The sequence below is a fragment of the Lycorma delicatula genome, chromosome 9, assembly GCF_047948215.1.
Source record: "Lycorma delicatula isolate Av1 chromosome 9, ASM4794821v1, whole genome shotgun sequence".
NCBI classification, from domain to species: Eukaryota; Metazoa; Arthropoda; class Insecta; order Hemiptera; family Fulgoridae; genus Lycorma; species Lycorma delicatula.
The window spans coordinates 11,586,956-11,607,273 of NC_134463.1; the positions used below are offsets into that span (position 1 = coordinate 11,586,956).

General features: G+C 28.4%; 1 protein-coding gene across 1 annotated transcript in view; it reads right to left on the reverse strand.

Annotated features, from left to right (window-relative positions):
• Positions 1–144: 144 nt before the first annotated feature.
• Positions 145–20,318, reverse strand: part of LOC142330406 (importin-8-like) — a 28,838-nt gene continuing 8,664 nt past the window's right edge. The window contains exons 2-7 of the mRNA XM_075375632.1: positions 17,874–17,955; positions 12,353–12,511; positions 11,668–11,815; positions 7,678–7,862; positions 5,226–5,399; positions 145–316 (exon numbers count right to left, since the gene is read on the reverse strand). Coding sequence (XP_075231747.1) covers positions 145–316; positions 5,226–5,399; positions 7,678–7,862; positions 11,668–11,784 — 648 coding nt within the window. The 5' untranslated portion in view covers positions 11,785–11,815; positions 12,353–12,511; positions 17,874–17,955. The remainder of the gene's footprint in view (positions 317–5,225; positions 5,400–7,677; positions 7,863–11,667; positions 11,816–12,352; positions 12,512–17,873; positions 17,956–20,318) is intronic.

Consider the following 20,318-nt stretch of genomic DNA (forward strand, 5'->3'; position numbering starts at 1 on the left):
ATAATTAATGTGATGCACAAAATAAAACAGAATTATAACACTGAATGAAAAATTAAAACAGCTCGTTCCATAAAGGAATTACTAACAACTCATACATACACATAATTAATAATGGGAAAATACAATTAAACAAAAGATTATTTTTCACACACTGTTAAAATTGACATTACCAAATTTTTGTCGAATATAATGATGTGGATTAATATAATATAGTTCAATATCAGCAGTTGTACACCAAAGAAGAGGATAAATAATTTGTTGTGTTATATAAGACATATGTGGTTTTAAGAACTTCCACGAATGTACATCATTTACCCTATATAAAAATAAACATTAAAAACAATTAACTTCTGCTAAATAATAAAAAGAATACAGACATTTATTAAATACTATTAATGTTGCTGTTAAATAAGAGTTGTTTTTTTTAATGAACGTTAAAATTAAAATTACAACACAAGAAATAGACATACAAGATTTAAGAAATTAGATACAAATTAATAAAGATAAATTATAATTAATTGTTATTCAACTTAAACTAGAAAACTAATAAAGCTTGGTATATTTTAAAATATGTTCAAACAATTCCTTTGTTTAGTTTAAAAACACAAACTAAACATAACCTCACTGTACAGAGAAGAACGAGAAAAATATTCTTGAACCATAATATACAGATATACAACAACACAAAAAACTATTGTGAAAATTGATATACTCAACAATGAATAAAAAATTAGCTGACAATGAATTGTCAAACTTTCCCAGCTATGTTGATCAAGTTACGCAATTCATTTTTAAAAAAAGGTTTTTTCAATTCAGTCATTTTAAGCTCTGTTTGCATCTTTAAGATAAAATGGTTCCTTTTTAATAAAAAACAATAAACAACATTTTTTATGCTCACATTTTTGTGTAAAAACATTTATCAGGGGGCTTGTTTAATTATTAAAATATTTACCAATTGCTTTTATATTATTTTTTATTTTTTTAAATTTGGGGACACCCTACCAGAGAATGAGTATTAAGTTGTTTTAGTGTCTTTACTGTTTAATAAAATGCATTTTGAGCAACTCAAGGGGAAGCATTTGGGTAAGAAATAATCAATATGAGGTGATAAAGAATTTGAAAAAAGGAATTTTTAAAATTGTTTTAAAAAAATATTAAGATACAGCCATAACTCTAAATAAACAAAGTTGTAATTTTCTAGGAAGGGATGAAAATGTTTGGTTAATTTTTTTAAGAAATACTAATAAGTAAGGACAAAAACATAAGATTAGTACATTTTAAATGCAATGGGTACTTGCGAGATGGATTTAATTTTTTTTTTTTAATTAAAAAAATATTTTTTGTTAACTATTGGAGTGCGATGGGAACATTTTTTTATAGTGACTTGAAGACCATTGATATAGAAAATATAAATGCAAAAAACTCCCATTAACTCTTTTTCTGAAACAAGATATAGCTAAGAAAATATATAAAGTAATTTTTTGGGAAACAGTGAATATTAAATAAAAGTTTTTAATTTGTGATCATGATAAAAAAACTTCCACTTTTGTATGAAATATTTTTACTAAAGTTTTCCTGTAAAGATTAAGATCCCTCCTCCATCAAATATAGATCTAGTCTTCCAAGTTTGAAGAAAACTCAGCAAATATAAACTTTTTTTATGTAAAATTTGTTGAAAATAGCTGTTTTAAACTATTTTGTAATGCTAAATTCCTAAATATATAAAATACTGTACCACATAAAATTTTTTTTTTTGTTACAGGGGATGGGAGTTTAACTAAATACATAAGACAACATATTTTTGCAATGTAATTTATACAGAATAAAAAATATATTTACGTTTAAAACAATCTAATCAATGACATTTTATTAGGGACCATATGAAATAAAAAATATAAAATGTTACATAAAGGTACCACACAGGAGAAATTATTTTACTTTTTCTCTTGTGTTCAGTAAAATCTCTTTTTAAAAACTAGCAATAGTTACCTATCATAAATAGGTCCCACCATCTCTGGTATTGTATTTCCATTGTTATGATGTTCTGGTGGAATCTCTCTCCTGTTTGTCACTTACTGCACCCAAATTTTCCAGAAAGAAAACCAAAAGAATGCATATTTTTAAGGACACAAAACCCAGTAACTTAAAGGCTTCTAAGAGTTCATCAATGAAGGTTTTACAGTTCTCATCTCTCTTAATACCCAGAAATTCTTTCACTACACTTACAAAACAGTTCCAAGCTGACAATTCTTTGTCATTTAATCTTTCTTTAAAAAGAGAAGATAAATAAGACAAATTCTTTTTATTCTTTTACTGATTTATGCACTTAGCCATTTTAGCTATAGCAGCAAATATAGCATGTAGGAAGACATAGCTGCTGCAGCAGCATATATCACTTCAGTCAGGAAAGTAAAAATGACAATAGTTATAAATAATGATAATACCTATTAATAGATATTAATCAGAAGATGGTATAGTTGACATAGAGGATTTTCCAAATAAAAACCAATTTCAGCAAATTTTTTTTTAAAGATGCTAGCCTAATAAGTACCTCAAGAACTGTTGCTCAAACATCCAAATAGGTTAAATAACTAGCCTGATGTAATAATAATTTTAAATTTGCCACCTCAAAAAATCCATCAGTATTATCAATATTTTTCTTTTGCCAGATTATGGACTGAAATTATAGTTAAAATGTCACAAAAACCATAAACCAATTTAGAACTGATGTCCAGTATTGGATTTCCTTTTCAACCCTGACAACTTAGCATTTTTACTTAATATTGTTTTCAAGGGACAAATTCTGGATTTAATTTCTATACAGAGCACCCATACCTTTGTATGACTTCATACTTAATATTATCCCTAGTACTGTGATTTTAAGTATTTGTAAAATAAGTAATGGAAAAGCATTGACAAAAACCCAATGAATAAATTTTGAGTCCATGCATTACATTTTCATGTGAGAGAGCTCAGTGATTAATTACATCATTGGTCAGAGTCCTGTTTTAACTCAATTTTGATATACCATCTGTTACGTGTTTATAACACAATTATTATATTTTCTTATTTTATGAAAATATATATGATGTTCCATAAAATATTTCACCTCAACATGGTAGCTGCTGTTTTTCTTAGTGGTGAGGTACAATGAAAAGGAAGTTTTCATTATCAAGCCATCAATACATGGTTTCCAGTCTACTTTTGATTTTACCAATTCTTGATGTTATTCATAATTTCTTTACTGTCTCTCAAAGGCTACATATTAGCTACTTCATTTTTTATGTTTTATTCCATCTTATTTGTGTCTTGAGACTGTTCTATTACTGTATATCATTATGCCATTTCATTATACCACGTAAAACTTAATCTTAGGTTGATAATGCTTTTTATTGCCTTTTCCTTAGACATCTTCTTTTAAAAAAAAAGTTTTTTTTTAAACATGGAGATATAGTCGAGGTACTTTCAGGATAGTCACCTGTCAAAGATGTCTAATGCTCCTGGAAACATTGCTTACAATATTCTTAATATAATAAAATTATCTCTGGAATACTCTATAATTATAATTATTTGAGTTATAAATTATATATTTAATTTAATATAGAATTAAAGCTGTACATAAATTGCTTGTAACTTTTAATGTACAACTAAATTTGTTATGTTCAACATAAAATGTGTTAGGTCTATTGTTCACAGAATTACTAGTAAAATGCATTTGAAAATTGTTCCCTGTGGGTGTTTGATAACAGACTGTAGCCTCTATTTGGTCCCTGAAAGTGTCAGCCTCTGTAGGTTTGTAATTCACTTCATCTTGTAGTTATATATCCACACAAAGATAATTAATAACCTATTAGCAAAAATGACAATTATTAAGTGATACAGCTTTTGAATTGTTGCCATTCATTAAATGATAAATTTTTGTACCCAGTATAATTCTATAATGTTATACTAAAACAAAAAAAAAAGAGTTTGATAATACTTAGAGATTAGTTTTATTGTATTTATTACCCTCATTTCTTACCATTTTTAAATATAAAAGAAATTCCAGTTAAGCTGATTGATTATAGGAAAACTAGGAGTTCCACCTTCACTTTTTAGGCACATCAACAACTTTTATGCAACCCTTAGATATGATGGAAAATTATCAAAACCTGCCACCACCCATTCTACTGAGGGAGTAGTTGTCCCACTATTAGATGTCCACCAAGGTGCCATGAACACAATCAGTATAGCAGCCGAAGCAAACTTCAGGGTACAAATACAAGGAAGAAGGAATCAAGGAAAATGAAGATGATCAACCTGTAGAAGGACTGCTTCAGGAATCAATGTAGGTTACAGTCTAGGACCTTCCAATTGTTATTAAAATAAAACAACAGATATTAAAAAAAAAGGTGATATTCACTCACCGACACAGCACTTTTTTAATAACTTACAACATATCAAACTAAATTTAAAAAAGATTGTTGTCATGTAAAGGGACAAAATTATGGTTAAGAAATTTGAAAATGTCACACATGTTTATAGTTTATTATTTTCTGAAAAATTCATAGAGATCATCCAATCCATTTTTTTTTTCTTTACTGATCAGATTATACATTTATTAATGGCCATGAGAGCTAAGTGGTAGGCCGCTGGCTTTCTTAACCTAGTTTATTGGTTTAAATCAAATTCAGTTTAGTTAAAATTTGTACCCATGATTTGCTAAATAATGATATTCATCTTTACTAATTGAAGAAGTTAAAAGTAGTCATGTTATATTATCCTTTATGTACCACTGGCAATGAGGTGTGGTAATCCTACTTGTCTAATATCTTAATCTTTCCAAGCTATAAGCATTTAGTTCAAGGGATATATATACATATTAAGTCTACATTATCTTAAGAGTGTTTTTTTTATCATTTTATTTCTGTATTTCTATATCATATTTACTAATTATTTTATTTTATTTTTTTTGTTAATTAAATTTTCAGCCTTGCTTAAAATTTTTATTTATTTGATCGTTAAATAGTGAGTAAATCAAAAATTTTTTTTTAAAACATAATCCATTCTTTTTTTTAACAAGTTTTTTGTTTTGACAATTCTATTTTTTTCAAAACAATTTTTTTTTTAAATATTTACAAATAAAAAATATACCATGGAATCCTAATTTTTAATCTAATTTATAACTCAAGTGAAAAAGATAATTAATAAATTGTTAAATACAACACACAATGGTTTTTACTTACGCCAAATTTAAATAATCCAGTGTTAACTCCATAACACGTGGTGAAACATATTCATTCCTATTAAACTGATCCAAAATAGACATCAACACTTTTATCACTATATAAGAAAATGTGTTTACATACCAATCAGAAAATTCATAGTATTCTTTACTAATGTTATCAGGAATTCCATAACTATATACAGAAACACAAAAAAGTTTATAAACATTTATAGCAAACATGAATTTGTTATTTATATAAAAGGAATCATTAATTGTTTTATCTATTAATATTAGTTAACATTATCAGTGTCTGCAGACATTTTAATACACTCAAAAGCCAAAATAAGCATATGATAAATATTCAGAACTATCGTGCAAAAGACCCAAAATAAATCAGATATTCAAAATAGTATGTAATTAGTGATTTTAGCAAAATAGTGTGCCAAATTTCATGGCTGAGTAAAAACATCTCAATTTAATCCAGATGTATTGGGTTCAAATCCCAGACAGGCTTTGCTTTTTTCATATACTGAAAAAAAGATCATCTTATTCCCACATGCAAGCTTCAACTGACAAATTAATTATAAAAAAAGGGATGACTGTTACTGTAAATACGTAACACTAATTAACATAACCAACAGTTAGATAAAATTGCAAATATTTTAAAGGAAAAAGGTTATTGTACCACATCAAAAAAATTAACACAATTATACTTTAAAACAAACAATACAATAAACAAGGAATGTATTAGTTGAACTGATGTAATTATGTAACATACAACATTAATTAGATTGGATCCATATTCTCACACTAATATAAGGAACACAAACAGCTACTATCCCAACAGAAATCATCTTTTGTAAATCATGTCATAGAAAAAGTATAAATACAAACAGGAGATGTAAATTATAAAATTAATGATAGTAGTATAAAAATCAACATCTCAACATAGAATGAAACTAATAACGACAATAAATTTACCAAAAACAATAAATTAACAAACACAATAATAAATGAAATATATTATTCAATTATGTATTTAAGGAGTTAACATTATACAGTAACTTTCAATTTTTTGGATGCCAAGCAAAGAATACATCAAACAAATATTATCAAATCTGATAAAAAATTTCCTTTATCTGTTATGCAATATAATTAAAAAAAGAAAAAAAAGATTAATTCACTAACTGTTAAAGAAACACATGAGTTCAATTGTTATATTTTGAAGAAACACCTGAGCTCAATTTTTATATTTTGCCTTTAAATATGCTTAACATAATTTGATTATTAAATTTTAATAAAAGACACTAAATTTAACTATTATAACAAGAATGACATTTTTTATTGGCAATTATGAATGCAACTAATTATTGAATTAGTTCATCCTTTGTGCATGAGCAAGGCAACAAGGATCCCTAGGGAGTGGTGTATGAGAATCTTGGGACACAAACGACAGAAGGACGTTCTTATGTCCACTCTCTCCACCTGGCTTGGTGTAATTTCAGACACGTCTGAAATTTTACACAGATTACTAAACGATTTACTGCCTGATGATAATGAAATTGGAGAGACCACATACAATCTGCTGGTGTGGCAGGGTTTTTTGATATTAGAAATTATTTTTTACCTAGTGTCAAGTGACTTTTACACCACTCTGTATATAAACACAAGTATCAAAACATAATAACTATCTTATAACTATTACATAATAGGACACAAAAGAATAAAAAAATATACATAAAGTATTTAATTATTTATACTCTAATAATAATAATTGAAAACATTAGTAAAACTTACAATGAAGAAATATTTAACCCAGCATACAAACCTAATAACCATATAATAGAATATTTAAAAAACGATAATAATAAACAATATATGCGAAATTTATAAAATTAAATGTAGTAATGATTGTGATGGTATTTATAAAGGAAAAACAAATAGCTCCTTTAAATCTAGATTTTTTGAACATTATAGAAATTACAAAAATAATAAATTAGGTTTATTATTATGGCAGACCATCTAATAAACAATAAAAATTCTCTCTGTGATATTAACACAAATTTAGAAATATTAGAAATTAATAATTATGACATAAAATTAAATATATTAGAAAAATATTACATGTATAAATACAAACAGAATTTCACTTTGATAAACATCAGACAGTATTTGAGGGAGGCAGTCTTATAAAAACTGCAAGAGATAGAAGCACTCGTGTAAATTAACATGCAATTTTCATTACTTGAGTATTTTCATTTTTAAATTTTAATACACAATAACGGATTTTATTTCAATCATGACTGATGATGGATCCTGCGAAAGTACTTGAATGAAAAATTAAGGTAAGATATGAATTATCTCAATATTCTGTATTAAGTAGTTCATTTAACAGAATTTAAATGCAATTTAACAGTACAGAGGAATAAAATGAATCTTAAAAAGATCAATTTCAGTAAAGATAAATTTACCTTACTAAAGCTTTATGTACAGTGCGCAAGGCCCATTTTTTACAGTTCCACCATTGTTCAGCAACACTTTTATTCTTATCTCCTTGATTCGAATCGCAAGGTATGGTTTGTAGAATTACAGCAAGTGCAATTTCTATCCACTGACGAAAAACATCTATTGGTACCAGCTGACATGGTAACGCATACTGAAAATTACACATACTATAATACTACCAAATGCACAGAAAATAAATATTATATTTTAGAGGTATTCATTAAAAAATCACTGTCATAAAATATGTACTGAATAACTAAAACCAAGAAATTAAAAATAAAAACGAGTGCGTCGGTACGTGGACACTCGACGGAAGCGAAGCTTCTTACGCAATATTATATGAAATATTAATGGTGCAAAATTACGTTTACGCAATATACGCAAATAAATACGAGCATGATCAAAAACCGTTCACAAAAGAGTAACAGTATCATTCTTTGAATACATTTCTTGAATGAACTGTGTTATCACCTAGCGCGTGATGCTTTTTCGTAACGCTCGCTTTTTCTCAGTTGACTCCTCATCCCGAAGCCTGTGTTAAGAAGCTTTGCTTCATTAAGGAAGGTTCAATGTGTGTTATGGCTTGCTATGTTTAAGTCAGTTACACGTGTTAGGCGTGAATACAGTCGTGTGTACAATTAACGCACCCCCATATGAAAATAACATTCAGTGATGGCGTGATGGCTCAAAGAAACAAGCTTAGTTACTTTGCCTGCTAAAGCAAACACGTCCAGGGCACCATCATTTTCTAATGAAGAAATTGAAGCAGTGCAAACAAGTTTTTTGGCCACCCCAAAGAAATCCATACAGAAGTGTTCTAGACAGTTGGGATTTCATAAAACAACTGTTCACAATGCGTCAAAAAGACTTACATTTTACTGCATCCAAAATTCAGGTGTTACAACAAAGACAAAGTGAAACGATTTGATTTTGTTGCAGAAATTCTGGATATTAGAGCAGGATGATGGTTTTTTAAACAAGTTTATTTTCAGTGATGAAGCAATGTTTCATGTTTCTGGACGACTACATCTGGCATAATGTTCATATATGGGGTACTGAACCTCCACATTCTGTTATTGAACATCTGTGTGACAATGAAAAAGTGAATGTGTGGTGCACTATTGAATGAGAAAGGGGGTTATTGGCTCCTTCTTTGCTAAAAACAATGATGCGTAACATCTTCTTGGAAATGTTAGAAGGGTAACCAGCAGCATCCCAAATACCAGAGAATTCCATTTTCCAGTTTGACAGAACTCCTCCACATTTTGGTGCAACTGTACAGGATTTTCTTAATGAAACATTTCCTCAGACAATAAGGCTGGATTGCCTGACCACCCCGATTTCCAGACTTTCATGGATCTCTATTTCTGGGGTTATGTAAAAACAAAAGTGTATTACATTTAAGTTCGAAATCTGACAATTAAAAGAAAGGATCACTGAAGTTGTTTCTTCTATTGCGACAGATGTTCTCTACCATATACGGGAAGAGATTAAATATTGTCTTGACATCTGCAGGGCAACTAACGGAGCACACATAGAAATCTACTTAACAGGTAAGGAACTTGTAGTGGTTCTCTTTCATTTAACATGTAGTTAATCTCTCTACAATGCTTTGTTCCAAAGTTATAACCATTTAAAACCTCATTATTACTTTATGGACATACTCTATTGTGGACAAAAAATTTGTTTATTCTTTATTAGTCTTATCTTTTACGAAAAAGCAAATTATTAGTGCTTTTATTAAATGCCTCAGTTAATTCACTACTGCATTTATTAAATTTTAATGTATATGTTGGGGAAAACTTGGAAGTATTTTAAAAAAATTTGTAACAATTAAGGTGGTGGCATTTTTTTACCATATAACTATTATGTTAGCATTAATATGACTAACATATTAATATCAGTTTATTAAAAAAAAAAAATTGTAACTAAACCACTCAACTGTAAGATTTAAATTTTTAACATTCAAACATAACAGCCTTCATAGAGTTAAATTCACATTTATAAAGTCATACCATGTATTTAATAGTACTCTTAAAATTTAATAGTATAACATTTTGCCCCTCATAATAATATTTTATTGCATTTTGAACAAATTTTATAAGCACTTCTGCGTATGTATGGTTTCATTCTGTAATGTAAAGCCTACATTCCATGAATTATATTTAATGAATAGTTAAAAAAACATTTAAAAAACTGTTGTATTTTTAAATTAAATAAAGCATTTTAAAATTCCCTTATTTCAAAAAACACATACTAAATAATCATTAAAAAAAATTTCTTTGAAAATTTTAACTATAGTAAGAACACTATAGGTAAGATAGAACTTTCAATAACAAAACCAAGCTATTGTTTCATGTTAGTTTAATATTAAAATAAACTATACAATAAGTAAACATAATTAATGACAGGAGCATTTAATACTAGTGAATGACTGTATCAGTAAATTTTATTTTTTTAATTTATTTATGTTTTTTGTTTTAAGCATTTTTCAGAGCTCATAAATAAATCGTTCTTCTGTAGGGAGCTTAACAACAAAAATTTAATCTGAATGTACACAATATTATGATTTTTATTTTTTAGTGTATTAGTGCTTTGTTATAAGCATTCTTTGCTTTACTAAATACTGTCACTAATATCTAAATATGTATTGTTTACTTACTTTTAATTTCCTTAGAATTATATCTACAAACATACTTATTCTAGTTGTACGTAAAAAACTTCATTATATCTTCTTTTAAATATTGACAAACTTACTTATTAATTTTTTTAATTAAAAACAATTTATTTTCAAATTAATAAAACCTGTACTATCAAAATATTTACATAACTAATTTACTGCCACCTTCCTCATTGGAGTATTTAGTAATATTGCTGTTAACAGTACAGTATTATAATAGTATAATATTCAGTATCATTTTCATATTATTTATACCATTGTATAATATTTTCATAGTGGATGAAAAGTTTTAATTTTTGTTCATCGTTCATATCTTTTCATCTATTCTTCTAATATTGTTTTTGTCAAATATACTGTACATTAAAAATTTTAACATTTTTTAAGTGTTTTGAGATGTTAGTTTCTTAAGTGCCATGCGTAAAATAATTTGAATATTGTAGTTAATGTACTTGTTTGTATGTCCTGTTACTCAGAGATGATTTTCAAAAGATGATTCTTTTGTGTATTGTATCTGTATATTTGTCTCTTGCATCTGTAAATGAACATCCACTCTGTTACAAACAATACTGTATAGTGCAATTACTGCAGTTTAGTTTGTATACGCCTGTTTTTTTTTAGTTTTATATTGTATATTTCATTTATTACTTTTATATTTCAGTAGCACTCTAGAGAAAATTTTGGTGATTCTGTATAATGGTCATTTGATGTATTTTAAATGTTGTATGATTTCTGTCACTATCCATGTTTTGGATTTTATTTTGTATTTTATGTAACATGTTGTCTGTTATTAAGGAGGGAAATAGCCTATACTAATTATCTTATTGTAAAAAGGTTTTTCAATGTATAGTGACTTCTTTGTATTTACTAAGTATTCATTAGCTGCTTTGGATAAGGTTCGCAGTGGTGAATTTTGATATATTAATAATTTTTACAAGTTAAATCACATGTAGCTGTTCAATGAATAATTTTAATCTGATGTCCACATAATTCTGTACTCATTTTGAAACTTCCACTAAAACTTTCACATCATTATCCACTGTTCAGAATGGTAATAAATTTAAAAACCTTCAACTGAAAATTATGATATTAATGCACAGAAAAACTGCATTTAAGTATTTGACAGAAGATGATGTACCTCCATGGAGGAACATCATCTGCAGTCAAATAATTAACTCTGGTTACCATTGAAAATATGTTATTTTTATTTTAACATATAAAAATAACAGATCTACAAGTTTTAAATAAATATATTTTTTAAATATACAATATATCTTACCTGAACTAATGCATAATGTATCTTGAGGATTTGTTTTTGTAACAAAATGTGCTGTTCAGTAGGAGCATTTAATATTCTATAACAGTACCGGTACATCAGCGGTATAAATGTATCCATTAAATCTTTCAGTGGACTCCATCTTGAACAACTTAAAAAATTGTTAATAATAATAATGCATTCACATATATCACACTTCTAAAAAAAAACAACACAAAGATCTTATTTTTAAGAAGGAGACTACAGTTTTTTCTTAATTTTTTTTTTTAAATCTTGTTCTTGTATGAAATACAAGAACACAAATGCATCCATTATATATCCATTGTGCATATACTGTTCTACTCATATTAATCAAATTGTGAAGGAGATTTCATAATGTCTTCAATTTTCTGTAAAGTAGTCAACTAGCAGAAATGGAACAGTTTTGGTTTACTACAATAATTATATGTGCAATTCATATACTTGAAACTTTATCTAAGTCACTGCTCTTACAATAAGTTATAAAAGATGAACTGACCATTCTTTCTATTTGTTGAATTATTAACTAATAATAACTCCATTTACAAGCTAAAAAAAATTGAAAAGTCATTATCTGCTGTTTCTAGGGATAGTAATATACCAATGCAGATTAATTAGGTTAATTATTAATTACACAAAAAAGAATAAATGAACAAGTAACAGAACTTACTCATAGTTGGAAATAAGTTTATACAGACACAAAAGAGATCCCAGCTGTATAGAACTATCAGGACTCTCCAAATAAAATTTAATCTTATCTACAATCTCTGTCCATTGATCTGGAAAATCATGTCGCACAATATGACCTACACAGATTGATAAGTAAGACCTGAAAAAAAAAACATTCTGTTAAAAAACCCAAATTAGATGAAATCATCTTATTTTGATATTTATTAAAACTATTTGTTTATTAACATTTCACTATTTTGTGAAAATTTATCATTCATAACCTGCTTTACACAAATCAATCTCATATTGTTCAACTTAAACAATAAAGAATAAGGTACACATAATCTTTAATAACACCTCTTCTACTATTACAATTACAGTCATTTTCTAGTCTACTTTGGTCAAAGTTTCTCCTAATTATGGCTTTTGTGAGATTTTTCAATACTTCTCCACTAAAATAACAGCAACCAGCTCAAAACACTTGACCCCCCCCCCCCTACACATGGTTACAGTACCTATCTCACAGATACTTCATTACTTGCATGAAAATGATAACTTGATAATTTCTAGTTTCAGAATTATTGTCAGGCTTGCCATACAAGACTTTTTGCTTCTGTTTAGCTCACAGAATTTATTTTGTAATCATTGCAAATAATTTTCAGTACTATTCCAATTAATAAGTGAATATTTTTCATTTTCATTTCTAACAGGTTTTTATTTTTAATAACTGGCCCAACTGCTTAATAATCATTTATTTATTATTTATACTGAACAATGAAGAGTTAAAATCATCATTAGATTATGCTTGTAACTAATTTAACAATTGCAAAACTGAATTTACGTTTAATTAATTATATGAACCATCTTGAGAATATTGGTGGTTTTGAAAAGGGTACTATGTACACTCATACTTCAGTACTACTGACTAAAAGGGAGGAATATCGCTCCCATAAACCAACTGTCAATAAGGTTAGGTTATGTTAGAAGTAGCCAATATCAACAATTACATGACAAAAGACATTGGAATAAATACAGTACTGTACTTTTAATCAAGCACTCTATTCAATCTAACAGTGTAAATTTCTGTACATTTTAAATATATTTCTACTTTTCCTCCAGATGGCATGGTTATAGAGAATTATGATAATTCAAACACAGTACATAAAAAAAGGCAACAACCATGGAACAATTATCTACACATGTTGTTACACGAGGTAAACAAAGTGACTGCCTGCCAACTAACAGTCAGTTCTCGAAGCATCAGTTCAGTATTGTTGTAGTACATCTGTAGCGCGCAGGACTTTTAAATTGAGTTGGCTGCTCCAGATTTTGTCTACTGCTTCCCAAATCTGTTAAAGAGAGGTCTGTAGTACTGAGGTATAAGTGTATAATTCAGTGGAAACTGAGGTAGGCTTACATCATCTTTAATACAGTAGCTTTAGAAAAAAATCTTCTTATCTACAAGCTCCAGAGATGACAACAGAAACATTGGAAAAGCCAAAGGAATCTAAAACTTAGAATGGTTATTAAAATAAAAACAATTACACTCAATGGCAAGCAGGCAGAATTTATAGACGACCTGGGTGATAGGCTATAATGAAGTGGGTAAATTCTCCCGGCTGCATCCTTCCTCTCCTTTTTATTTTTGCCATATCATTCGGTGTCTTCATCTACGGCATTCTCACCTTATAAATCCCCGACAGTAGCAATGACAAACTCATGATTACCCGAATCAGTGCACTATACGAGTCAGAATAACAAAAAATTCTAATCGGTTCCTATGGCTCAATTTATTACATAACAATGGTTCAAATTATGAGCTCCCAATTTGCTGCTTTGTCAAGCTGGATCATAACAATGTTATGATAACAGTCCCAACACAACAAAAAAAGAAGCAATTGTTATGAAAAAAGTTAAAATTTACATACTATAATAAGATTAATCTTTTTTTAAATTTGTTTCAAATCTGCAACTTTTTAGTTGTTTTAAATTTTTGGATAAATGGTTAAATGATATCATATTTTTTTAAATAATTTTCATTGACCATTTATCAAATCTTGCCATATTACCTTATTTTCTCCTTATAAGTTTTTTTATAATTAAATTTTGGATAATTAATGATAAAATTATTTTAAAGACGTATTAAAACCTAATACATTTATTTCAAGGGTGTTAAGTTCTTACCTTGATTTACAAGAGTAATTATTCAGTCTATAAAATTACTAGAATGGTGGTTAGTTCTTTGTTATAATGAAGACAAACTGATCTACCTTTTAAGAATGTACCTCTCATTCCAATACCCAGAACCAGTATGAGAAATTTCATACTCATTACTACCTAAAATTTTTGTGTACATGATTACATCTACTAATTTTGCCGAAAGTGAAAATTGTATTTTTTGTTAAGAATATTTAATGCATTCTTGCTCATACAAGAGAGGGATGACTGTTCCTGGCTGTGTCATTTAACTTGCTTCCTAGATAAAAACTCTTTCCCTGGATTCTTTGTTTTATCCATCATACATTTCTGAGAACTGTTAATATTACATTACTATGAAACCTCTAAATATATTAACTCCAGATAACAGTGTTAAGTATCTTTCACTTCAACTTCATCCAAAAATTAGTTATACTCAAGAGCAGTCACAAATACAATTTGGAACCTCTTTAAAACAAGTCAGCCTCTGAATTATGATTTATGTTAAGCCTTTTCAGGTCAATTTGTGTATTTATCTTTTTTGTTCTGCTTAATATATGTCATCAAGTTCATTCTTTTTCTAACCTTCCTTCACATTTTGCCCTTCATTCTTCTTACAATCTCCACAGGATGGGAAAGTAACAACCATGGTAAGCATACAGTCTCAATGTCTTTCATTCTGTTGACATGTCTAGCAGGATGCACAACATTTTTTTCAAGAAAAAAGGTTAGTTTAATGGATGATTTTTCAGAAACTGATAAAATTATTTATTCTTGAGAGCAAGTCTTTACTTCCATTCATTTGTATAGTTATTTCTGTAAAAATTTATTAAATCATTGGTAAACTAAATTTTTTTTAAATTATACAGTATGCATATTTCCAGGACCTGGTATCTACTAACAGAAATTAAGATTTTTTTTCTAAGTGGTATTGATTGCAAGGTCATTAGCAGCACCTGATAAATGTCGACAGAATGTAGTAAAACTGCAACCAGCATACAAGAATATTCAATCATAAAGACTGGTTTATAAATTATGGTTTCAGATGGTGACATTACATCTTTACTTCAGATTTTTTAATTATCAGATTGGGATCCTTGAGATATTTATAGAGAGATTTAATATTATAGAGTTATCAGGTTGCAGTTGGGTAAATTTCATTCTTTTATAGTGGTCACTTATAGTTTTTAAATCAGTTTGGATTCTAATGTCTTCATAGAGTTATGCATTTTTAAAAATTATGAAATATTAAAGAAATTATGAGGTAAAATTTCCATAACACTTATTTAATGGATTAAATAAAAGTTAAATTGTAACTAATGTTAGATATTAGTTATCTGTTGTCATGCCTCCTAATATAACCATTATACTTTCTATAAGTACCATAATTTATAAAAGAGCTGAATGTAACCTCCTGAGTCAGGTTTTGGTGTACAAATAATTTATAGAGAAATTAAATCAGTTAGAAAATGAGTAAAACTTGCCTGATAAAATCTGGAGAATAGACAAGTGTATCAATAATTATATTTCGAATTGTGGAACGGTCTGTTTCATCAATAGTGAAATTATTTGATGAACTCTGTGGTAACCAATACCGAACTATGAAATTTTTCAAATAAATAGCAGCTAAAAATTAAAAGAAAGAAACCAATAATTTAATATTCACAAGTGTATGAATATTTTTTTTTTTAAATTTAATATTTATAAATTATATGATAACTATTAAATTTCATTGAACTGATTTTTTGACTCATATGATAGCTTACAAAAAAAAGTGCCAGATTTAAATATGGTTACCATTTTCTTTGAAGTGGTCCCCTTTTACAATGATAAATCTCTTCTCAGTGCTTCTCCCAATTTTGGAATGCTTTGAGGCAGTCAAGGTCACTAATCATGTTAAGAGTTTTTGTGACTCATACTAAGTTTTATGTTTTATCATCAAACTTTTCACAGCTTGAGCCCCGTTTTGAAAAAGAGGAAGGGCGCAAAATATGGTAAGTACAGAGATGAAAATCAATAGTCATCATGTAGCAGCCCAACAACAACTCGTGTTGTTGTAGCCAGTATGAAATTTATAGTGAAGTATTCAACTGTCCTTTGGCCACATTTGAAGGTCCATCCGCAGGGATCTATAATGCATAAACACATCATGTCAAAAACAGAATTATGAGCATATGCTTGGTCAGAATCCTAATCTATCCTAATTGATTTGATTTTGACAATGTAGCAAGTAGATTCAAATTGTACTGGTGGCAACATTCAACATGAAATTTTTCATATAATTTTTTAATAATGTCTTCATAGTTGTCAAATCAAAGCTTTTAAGTGGAATTTTCAGTTTGGGGAATGGTCAGAAATCATAAGGAGCCATTATATGTGAAACATAAGGTGTTTGAAATGCTGGAGAATCACAAATTTAGATAAAAAAGTCTTGTCCTTTTCAAATTCTGAAACAACTGGAACAAACTGAGTACTAACAACATGCAGTTATAGAAAATATCCTTCCAGTGAAAGAAATCAATAAAAAAAACAAGTGTGGAGAACATTAATTTCTTCTTTAAATTAGATTAGATTTTGTGAGGAATAAAATCTGGCTCTACCCAATAGTCACCTTAGCCATTAGTTTAATTCTTCATGGTACACCATGAAAAGGAAAACATAAGCCCACACAAGCCCTTGGGATACTTTCACAGCCACATAGGATCACTACCCCACTAAGCACCATTAAAGTAGCTTCTCTGCTAGATACTAGGTGCTACAATGCCCAGATGAAGTTAGAATGGCAGTTGACCCAAAAGACAGAAAGAAAGGGAAAGGGGAAGGGAAAAAAAGGGACAGCCAACTCACAGTGGGACTGTCTCTGGATCAGGGTAGGTCAAGGTTATGCAGAACTTAATTCTTTCTTTGAAGTAATGAAGTAAAGTTTGAAATTGCCTCACTTTAATTTATATTTGTAAAGAGCTACAATATTATTTTTATTTATGATGAGTACATTTGTGTGGGGAAATTTTGAGGAAAACTCTAATTGTGTGTTTTTTAAATGAAGTCAAATCTTTTGATAATTAAAATCGTAATTGTAAAGCTATGCTTCTAACAGCTTGTCCCAAAAAGCTATCAGTTATCCTCCGATTTTATTTCAAATTTTAAATGTTTTTTAATTAATTAAAAACAAATTAAATAGTTTTAGTGGAAAATTTCATTTTTAAACAATAGTTTTAAGCAACTTTCAACATACACATTTTATAAGCTTTAAATTACATACAATAAAACTAAATGACAGGGACTTATTTTTTGTTTATTTATTTATTGTATATTTTTTTACTAACCTGCTTTTCTGACAGTTGAATCAACATCTGATAACACAATAGCCTGCACAAGTTCTGGTGAAAACCCAACCATATATTTCATCTAAAAAAAAAGTTATTTATACAATAAATTTAAACAATACTTTTGTGTGCGTGTGTGTGTGTGTGTTTGAGTGCTATGTTATGAATTTGTGCACAAATAATACTTACTAGAGAGGCTTTTGTCATTTTCAAACAACCAGTCAAATGACCTGAGAATGAATTCTCAGTTACACCTGAGAATGAATGAATGAATGTAAAATCTGGAGAAATGAAATAGTACTGACAATGCATGTAGGAATTCTCCAACTAACTGTGTAGTTATCAAACACTGTCTGTGTATGTCATTGCCACTATCTTTTAGAATAACTCTGAGAATTGTTAACATGTAAGTTAATAACCAGTAAATGTTGCCAGCCAACCAGTTTGAACAGTTTGTAAGCATTCCCAAAGCAAGATAACTGTGTTACCTGTGATATAAGTTAGTCTGCTGTCTGCTGTAAATCAACGTGCCGAGTTAATATCATTATTGTGATAATAGGGCAATTATCACTGAGAGTCTATTTAAGTTGTTGCTTTTAATTATTTTTCATAATATTAAATATTTAAAAGTTTTAGATGTTCTACAAAATTTATACAAACACAATTTATACTTGTAATTGAAATGTATAAATTAAGGATAAAGTAAATAAACATAGTATTCTCCCTTGTATAAGTAAATAGAACTGTGATGATAATTTGTAATGTACAATGTAATTATGGTTAACAAATTTACACATGACTCAAATTTTGTTACCACAGTCTAAAATTTGTATGCTATTTGATGGAACTATTTCTCATTTCTGCTCTGTCCCATGACATCTAACTGTGCTTCCAAGTGACAGGGTCATGCTCAAATATTATTTGACCAAAGCTATAGTTAAATTACCAATGTCTACTTTCAGTAAAAATGTACATTCATTCATAAAAATGTAAATATACACATTTACATATACAGTGTGTTTATAAAAGCCGTTTAATGAAATAATGAAATAATGAAAAAATTAATATTAACATACATCCAGAAACACTTAGTTTACCAGCTCTCTGCCATTTTGTATTTTTAACATAAAGATTTATTTCTCACAAATGGTGTATTGTATTGAACTGAAATTTCATATACTGATAGGGTACATAAAGGTTAACCTTTATACAAATAATGAACTTGATTTCTCAATCCATTTCAGAATGGCAGCCCTGCAAACTGTTTAACTGTTTAACTGTTAACATGTTTGCAACTGTTGGTTTATTTAAATGTTATGTTTTACAAAAAATATAAAGTGTTTTATGACAAAAAAAATGACACCTATATTTACTCAAATCCATTCATAAATAACAAAGTTATGGCAAAAATTCTTTAAGTGAGTCACTCTAGATTAAAAACCCAGTTCATCCTGAATGAAATTAAATGACTCGACACAATCTCAACTGGAATAATTTATTAATGTTATCTCATAATAAATTAATAATTTATAATAATAAAAATAATAATTTAATAATACTGAAAATATTACAATAAAATTAAATATTATTAAAATCATGAAAATATTATAAATAACTAATATTAATATTGAAAAATAATTTGCATTAAAACAGATGTATTTAACATCATTTAAAAATATAAATAAAAACTGATAGCAAAAGTCTTTTACTATTGACCTGAATACACTGATCTGTGCTCTATGAGCTAATTATATTTTTTATCATTATCTTGTTCACTATGAGAGGTCATGTGATTCATAATTATACTAGCTTAGAAATGGCTGATATGCATTTAATGTACAGTCTTGTATGTTCCAATATCCTTGATGTGAGACGGCTATATTAGGAACAATTTCTCAATCAAGTATTACCCAATGTTCTTCTCACACAATGTTTTCCTCCATTCATAGACAGCTCAGAGAGAGAGAAACTTAAAATTTGAAAAACATGGTAAATCAGGGCAACCACATTCAATACGTACATGGAAGATGTGTTGGAAATATCTAACCATCCCGAGAAAAGGACTAGAGAGATGGCCTTGGAGTTCAATGATAGTAATGCAGCAGCTTGGTAGGTTTTGCATCAGCAGTAACTCCATGCCTATCACCAACAGCAAGTAAAAGCTATTTTACTTCAAGATTATACTCACCGTTTTCAACTAAACCAATGGTTTATCTGAAAATGTACTAATCAAATTTTTTAAATTTGAAAGTCAAATTTACAAGATCAGCCATTCAGCCATTCTTAACAACCACAATATGCAAATGTGGTCAGTAGAAAGCTTTAATGCTATTTCAGAGAACCGCTGCTAATATCAATTTTCTGTAATTGTATGGGCTGGTATTCTGGGTAAACACTTATTTATGTGCTTTTTACCTAAAACACTCAATCATGAATGATATTTAC